The sequence below is a fragment of the Leptosomus discolor genome, chromosome 1 (assembly GCF_034619465.1).
Source record: "Leptosomus discolor isolate bLepDis1 chromosome 1, bLepDis1.hap2, whole genome shotgun sequence".
Lineage (NCBI taxonomy): Eukaryota > Metazoa > Chordata > Aves > Leptosomiformes > Leptosomidae > Leptosomus > Leptosomus discolor.
In genome coordinates, this window is record NC_141391.1 from 120,629,904 (window position 1) to 120,638,204 (window position 8,301).

Consider the following 8,301-nt stretch of genomic DNA (forward strand, 5'->3'; position numbering starts at 1 on the left):
ATGGAACGATTTGGAGTGAAGTCCGCTCCATCACGTAACCGCTCGAAGACTGCTTTGTATGTAACGCCTCAGGATCGTGTAACTGAGTTTGGCAGTGAGCTGCACGAAGATGGAGGAAAACTCTTCTGTACGTCCTGCAATGTGGTTCTGAATCACGTTCGCAAGTCTGCAATCAATGACCACCTCAAGTCTAAAACACACACAAAGCGAAAGGCAGAGTTTGAAGAACAGAACATCAGGAAGAAGCAAAGGACTCTGACTGCCTCACTTCAGTGCAACAGTACTGCCCAGACAGAGAAAACCAGCGTCATCCAGGACTTTGTGAAAATGTGCCTGGAAGCTAATATTCCACTTGAGAAGGCTGATCACCCATCTGTGCGAGCCTTCCTGTCCCGCTACGTCAAGAACGGCAGTTCGATACCTAAGTCAGACCAGCTAAGGAAAGCATACCTGCCTGATGGGTATGACAATGAGAACCAACTCATCAATACTGAAGACCGTTGAGAAGAAAACTGTTTTCATCATCATTGTGAAGTTTTACATATTGATGGTGTGGTTTATTTTTATATTCATGCATATATACAGTGTTAACATATTGGTTTTACAAGCTATTTTGTATTATTGTAGAAATGACAATCTATTTGTGAACTTAGTGGTATGCCACGGACTGTTGCTAACCCTGCTGTAGACTTCAGAGCTACATTGGTGTAGAACTCACGATGAATGTAGGGAAAATACCTGGCATACATCTTATCTATGTTCAGTCTGGCTGTAACTGATGCTAAGCAGAAGGCACTTGGATGGAGGACCTCGCTCACCTAAACTGTGCATCTGAACATACGAGGAAGACGGTGCGATAGGGATCGTTAATCATGTCAATGGATTGCTTTGTCTAGTATCCTGTCCATGAGTGACCGAGAAGTGCTGTACGTTTGAAATGCAAGAAGCTGTAGAATGGTTAGTTAACATGTAACTACTTTGTTGGGGGAGGATTATTGCAAATTCCTATTCAAGTTTGGTTTACGTTCTAAAGCGGGAAACATTTTTCTTCTAGAATACTCTCTTAACCCTGTTTGGCGCAACTGTGGCTGTATTCATTGTCTAGCTTAAATTGCCAGTCTCTTGTGTTGACCTCTGAACTCCACTATTCTCATAAAGCTAGGAGTTCTGCAGGTTTCCCGTGCCCACTTTTTTAAAATCGTGGTTTCATTCTCTGTTTAACATGTCCCCTTCAGTTTCAGTGCCAATCTTTGAAAGTTGAGTAGACAAACCAGTTACTGAGTGTGGTAAGCAGTGCAGCTGCTGGCAAGTGAAGCTTGTACTGGACCAAGATCTTAGTAGAGAGGATTAATGCCTTTTTGTTACTAGCAGGACAAAGGATGCTAAATCTAAATTGGGGGTGGGGGAGGCACTCAGTTGCGGAGTTGAGAAAGCTTTTTCACAGTGCACAGGAGAAGAGGCTCCTCCATCTTTCCCTGAAGGTCCTCTACATCTCTGGCCTTGTGCTCAGCCTTTTAGTCAAAGGAGGTAAAGTGATTAAAATAGTTTTCAAAGCAGTTACTGCAAAGGCTGTTCAATAACAGTAAGAGCAAATAGGAAAGCGTGTACACTTTGAAGCTATACTGGAATTACAGACCTAAGCTGTATTTCTCAATCTGTGCCAAGACCACGTCTGTTGGACTGGCAAAAAGTAAAATGGGAAATTGAAGAATTTCAATAACGTTACCCTCTCCCTAATCTAGTAAACTATTACTGAGCTATTCCAAATCGTTACGCCAAATAGTTTGCTTACTGTACGTGCTCGATAAAGTGGTTTTTAATGGAATGAGGGAGCATTGTGCAAGGTGTTGGAATATGACTGACTCCTGCTTGCTCTAGATTTCCTTGAGATGCTCCAGGTTCAGGGAGGTGCCAGGCATCTTCTAGTACCACAGAAATCCTCCACTTGGTGGATACCACGGCGTAAGCATGCTTTAACTCCCTGGGGTGGAGCCAGTTGTTCTGTTCAGCTTCCTTTCCCCAGTGGAGTTTCACAGTATCTGTTTCTCAGTAGTTCTTTTATTCCAGATATTTGCAGCAATACTAAGTAATTGCTAAAAAGAGACAAAATAGCCTGCTTGTTTTGTTTCTGTAGCTATTTCCCTAGCTATTTCTAGAGCAGTCTCTTTTGCTGGATTGAGAGAGACTTACATACTTAGTAACAACTGTTTTTTGTGCAATTAGCTGCTACAGAAATGCACTCGTGTTACCATATAACCACGCCTTGCAGCCCTCTGCTATGAGACCTGTTGGAATCAGTGGACAAAACCAAGAAGCAGAGAGCTGCCTGTCCATGTGTACCAGTACTTGGGTACTCAGTACACTGCTGCACCTTCGGTCCCTGTTGAAGCTAGTGGGACTCCATGCAGCCATGGCAATCCTGTCAATGATATTGGTTGCTGGTTTAGAACTTCAGACAGAAATAACAGTAGTCATTTTTTTTTCTCTAATCCTAGATATCAAAATGTGACTTCCAAAATATCGCTTACTATTGCACGAGTTTGGGTTTAGCTTAAGAGCATGAATTGCCGTGGGCTAGAACTGTTTTATAAATCTTCTTAAGCCAAGTGAAAGGTACACTGCCAATAGCCTTTTCTGTCCCGACAATAATTGAAAGTGTTCTTTTACAGCTGATGTTTTGTTGTGAAATAACATCCTTGCTTTAATTTCAAATTTTTTTTTTTACATTATGAGTGCTATCTTAGAATTGAAGCAAATAGAAGACAATGGAATATTGAGAAAACAGGCTTCCATTAAACAAAAGCATCTAGAGAAGATGGTATGATTAAGAGATATGAATTTGGGCTAATGAGCTCAGTTCTTCCTAACGTGGGATTTCACAGGCTGCACCCCATAACCCTTTTATATAGAATTCAATACTGTATGTTTTTTCTCTTGACTGGCAAACTGACAGACATTTTTAAAAGCTTAGTGGTAACATTAAATAGGCTCTTCCACAACTGAAAAAAAAAAAAATTAGTTACTTTCACTTGCACGGTTTTGCATAAAAATAAAAGTTAGCAACATCAAGAAGTTTGGTTAAAAAAACCCAAAACAAACCAGTCATTTTCAGTAAGGCAAAGCAATATTAGAACATTTAGTTTCTCAAAAGCTTACTCTACTTATAAAGCAGTCTGTGTACAGAGCCTCAATTTGCAGAATTAATACAAATCTGTAAGTGTTTTCACTACTTATTCTAGTACCAATTAACTTTTTTATGCAGAATTACTGCACAGGGTACGAGCCTGGTGAGGAACATTATCAGCATAGCCATAGGCTACCAGCTCATAACAATTTGGATGCAAAAATTGTTTGCCAGGATTTTGAACGGAACTGACTTAATTCCAGTGCACAGCAGTTTGTAGGACACTGGATTCTTAATAATAGGATATTTTTGTTAAAAATCCCATAACAAACCACAACATTTTTCAAGCTTTGTGAAAATCAAGATACTGATCCATTGCAACAAACATTCATAGTGGAGTAAAACAATGAAAAATAAAACACTTCCAGGTAATCTAGAAAGAATAATAAATAAGTTTATATTCATGGACATAACCCAGATCATCAACAAGACAGTTACACTTGTTTTCTTTAAAAGTAAAACCAATTGCACTGAGTTTTGGAACAGAGTCCTGCAAACAGTAAAGTTCATAGCATGATTTTGCCAGTGTGGCTATAGTTGGATAAAGCATCACCTTGGTTTAATTGCTATTGATCTTAGGGAAGATTTACAGCAGAAGTTTTCTGGTATATCTAAACCTAAGTAATAACTAATTCCTAGAACAGAGACTGTGGTAAAGTTGTTTAACAGTCTCTACGGGGTTTTACTTTTTCTGCAAGAACACTGCATCATTTTTCCATGTATTTACTGTAAAGGGTGCTCTCAGAAGTAAAGGGAGGGTGGTAGCAACATCTGCTTTTTGTTTTATATGCATATGTAGGGACAAGATATAAGGGATACTTTTTGCCAGGTGGTTTGATTAATATATTTGAAGCTCTAAATGTAATATTAAAAAGAAGAAGAAATATTTTCTTCTCTGACCATGTACTTGTATTACTTTAGCCAACTCACAGCTAAAATTGCTCCAAAGTGCTTTTCTTGGAATAACACTTTCAAAGAGTAAATTACGATCACAAACATTCTCTGTTTTGTGACTGTTAGTTTCAGCTTGCATGTTCTTGAGAAAACATGAGCAAGTTCTAATATTTTGAAGCATTTTGAAGCCTGTAATTTGGCAGGTCCCTAGAGGAGGTGAAGTGTTCAACATAATGAAAAGGAAAGCTGTTTTTCAATTGAGAGAGAAACTTGGTTCTGCAAAGTATGGGATATTCTCATGATAGAAGGACTATTTTTAGCCAGAGCCCCTTTTAGCAATTCTGTTAAACTGAACAGTGAAATGCTCCCTGCTAGGTTTTGCAGGATAATGAGCTGGGTTTCAGGAAAAAGAAGAAAAAAAAAAAAAAAAAGGAAAAAAAAAAAAAAAAGAGCTGGAAGTTTGGCACGGATAATCTCTATTTATATTTACATATAAGGAGAGGCAAGACTCACTGTTGTTGTGTTCACATTGTACTCACTGCTAACTCTGTGTAATTTGAGTGCTTGTTGTCTTTGTACAATTTTAAGGTTGTGTCTAACTTTCAAAATAAATTTTTTTTTAACAAAGCTTCTCACTGTAATAAAGCTATTAGAGTTTAGTCTCTTTTGGGCTAGTGAAGATGCTTTATTTTTGGTTTGGTGGTAGGGATGTTTTGCTGATGGTAAGTGGCCACAGAAATGGTTTTATTTAAACAAGTGATGAACATACGATTAGATACTAGAGTGAAGCTGAAAATACCTTGGTCCTGCAGTGCCACAAGTCTTCCTGTTAGAACAGTAAGACCAGAGTGAGTGATTTAAGTTTTTATAATAAAATATTATTGGACGAGAAATACTTTACTTTGTAATTCTTACTTGGTAATGGAAAAATAGTCCTTTTTTTAGAAAAAAAAAAAAAAAAGCGGCGTTCCTTTTTCGTAGAATTTATGCATGATCTCTTATTTTCCCAAGAAAGCGGATAAAGAACGTGTGGTGGTTCACGTATAATGGTAATGTAAGGTAATAGAAATGGATGGTGACAGGAAAAATTAAAGGATCTACATGCTGTTGTAGCTTAAGGTGATATCAAACTATATGTTGAAGCAGTTTGTTGATGTATCTCTACAATCACACTGAGGTCTGTTTCAGGAGTGGTTATACAGAACCACTGTTTCCTGTCAAGTATGTGACTCTTCATTGTGACAAATTCCCTAATTACACCTTCTGTTGCAAGTGAACATCAAGTGAAGTAATTGTTATGGTCCTTTCAGGAAAGGCTTCTGCAATGTGGAAGAACTGGGGCTTTCCAAACTATCTGCAAAAAGGTCACAGTTCGATCTGTGTCTCCCTTAGGGACTTCATGAAAACTGAGCAAATAACACCATGCCATCAAAATTATCAAGTGTAGGTTTGATTGTTTACATGTTTCTTTTCCTGAATTCTTATCTGGTTGGACATCTCGTGATGGATCAGTGATAAACTCGTGCAACCTCTCAACTCATGAATTTGTTAATCATTACTTTCTCCTTTTCAGCCATTTTCAGGTCGCAGCACATTAAGATCAAGTTGCTTTTTGTTGCCCTTATATCAAATGGAAAAGATAGAAATAAACATATCCTTTTGTAAAGTTTTCTTGTGTGGACAATTCCTCTCTGAAACGGCAGATGTATACTTGCAAAATCAACATACCAGTAAGGATTGGTGTGGAAGCTGATGCAGAATCTGGTAGAGTATATATTTAAAGTATAGTAATTAGGCCATGCTAAATTCTTACGATGGCATTTTACTTTAACTGAATCATGCAGTTTAACCCACATCCAAGACGCAGTAGGATGAAGTATACATAACTGCTTTTAGGCCACTCTTACACTGATAATTAGTTTGACATTTGTCATTTACGTAGGCTGGACAGCAGAGTCTGGAGGATAGACAGTCTGTGGCAGTTCTGCTTAAGTCAGGTAAGGATTTTTTTTTGCCCATCCCACCACTTTTTCTACAAGTGATTTGGGATTTATTGGTCTTCTGGTGGTAGAGGCCACCTCTTTCATACTCAAAAGCAGATAGCACATCTCAGGTAAAAGCACAAGGTGCAGGCGCTGAGATAGGATACAGAGAGCTACTGCAGCTGTCACTCAGGCTTGACAAAGGGCAGCTTCAAGACTGGTGTTGTCCCTGAAGCTAGATGTTATGTATTGGGTATACTTAATACAGTTCTATAAAATAGAAAATTAAGTATAAAATAGAAATTATAAACAATTGCTGAATAGCTCTTTCAGTCTGAGTTTAGCTTTTGAGTGTCCCAACTCCATGCTCGCTTTAGGTTTCAGAAACCAGAAACGTTTGAAGATTTAGTCTTGCGAAACAACATCTATTTTGCTAGAAGTTTTGTTAGACATGGAGGAAGACACAACTGGTTTCAGCTGGTATGCAAAGCCTGTGTTCAGCTGAGCCAAACAACCACAAGCAGTTTACATTTATTCATGTTTTAGATGTACCTAAGTACTTAGCTCTCTTTATGTGTCCTCTCCTGTCTAGTAGTGCACAGGAAGGGGAAGTAAAAGCAAAGTGCAGCAAAATGACCAGTGCTCTCATATCATATATGCTCCATGAACACACTAAAATAAGAGTGCACATTCATTAAGAAGTTTCTACTGTCTTGCAGTGGATACTTCTACTTTTTCCTTCTATCTGATCCTTCTGTTCAGTGAGAACTACCATGTCCCTGAGGAAAATAAGGAAATCTTGCATTTTCTCCTAACCAATAGAGTAGCTTACAGCAATGCAGTGGAGAGAGGGTATCATTCAGTAGTTCTGTTCAAAGCTGGAAGAAAAATAATTAGGAGCTTTAGAGGTTCTTAGGGGGTTTTTGTATGTTGGTTTCCCTCAAGTGTTTTTTTAATCTGTCCTTCAGTGTGCAGAATAGCTTCCAAATTCAGTATTAGATTTCACTGTAGTAAATGAGACATCCTTACCCTAATTGTTTTGTAATTAGCTTTAAATTGTTTCCCCCCCCACTTATTTCTGAAGCCTGTCATTACCATAAGACAAATTCGATAACTAGAATATCCATGCTGACACTTTGGCAAAAGCCCAAGTAGATTCTTAACCAACTTTATATTGAATGAACTGACACCCCTTGTGAGAGCACGCAGGCCCGTGCCCAGTCTGCGCTTTAGAACCTTGTTCAAGATGTACGCTTTGATTTAACAAAGCGTAGCTCATCTCATTAGACTGAAATTGCTCAGGAAAAAGCAGGGAGATGCAGAGAATCTCTTACTGTGAAAAAGGAAAGGGCTTGCGTAGAAATGAAGCTGATCTCTCCTTTAACAGGGAGTCACAGCAGTAAGGCATGAGAACAGGCTGCAGGGGCTACCCGGAGCTCCTGTGGCAGCACATACTACTGCAAGTGGAGTGATCACTAATGGCAGGCAAGGAACTGAATGGGAGACTAAATTATTGTTGTTCCTTTAAGATACTAGAACTTCTTCATGTAGGGCTACGTAATTTTCAGTAGACTTACTGGACCCCGCTATCTAAATGCAGTGTCCATGTGGTTAGAGGCCAATGCCTAACCACCTGTAAACAGGGAAAATGCAACCCCAAAACACGACCTTGGTCTTGTCAGAAGAAAAACTGAGGTGGAACAGAAGGAACATTGCATAGACTATTTTTTTTTTTTTCACTTGCATTCCATAAAGAAGGAGCAGGCATGACAGTAGACTGAATCAGTTGAAGAAAGTTTCTATTAATAGCAATCCTCAGGTCCAAATTTTACTCTGCATTTTTTGAGCCTCTTCCAGAAAATAGTATGCAACACACAGAACTGTGCTAACTGTTGCCTTTGAATTGCATTGAATTCTCTTAGTTCTTTACATACTTGGTGTCTGTTAGGATTCAGCTGAGGTCTGATTAGCATATAGAAAAGAAGTTACTGAGTTACTGCAGACAGTGGAAATCAGTACCGTCTTTTTCTGCCATTTTCAAATGATATCTCATCTTCAATTAAATGCATATGCTGCTGCCTATCCTATAGTTTTAGATTAGGACTCTCCTTCCTTTGGTAAATAGTTATTTTATATTTTCTTAGTGTTTGCTATCCTTTGAAACATGCTTTCAAAGGAAAACTAGAACAGCGTCTCAGATTCTGGGACTTATTTTCTTAAAAAAAAAAAAGAATATAAGTT

The 8,301-nt window shown here is 38.5% G+C and overlaps 1 protein-coding gene across 1 annotated transcript; it reads left to right on the forward strand.

Moving 5' to 3' along the window:
- On the forward strand, nt 1–4,971 carry CGGBP1 (CGG triplet repeat binding protein 1). Its single transcript, XM_009954298.2, has one exon. The coding sequence runs from the start codon at nt 1–3 to the stop codon at nt 502–504; it is 504 nt and encodes a 167-aa protein (XP_009952600.1). The 3' UTR covers nt 505–4,971.
- The last annotated feature ends 3,330 nt before the right edge of the window (nt 4,972–8,301 follow it).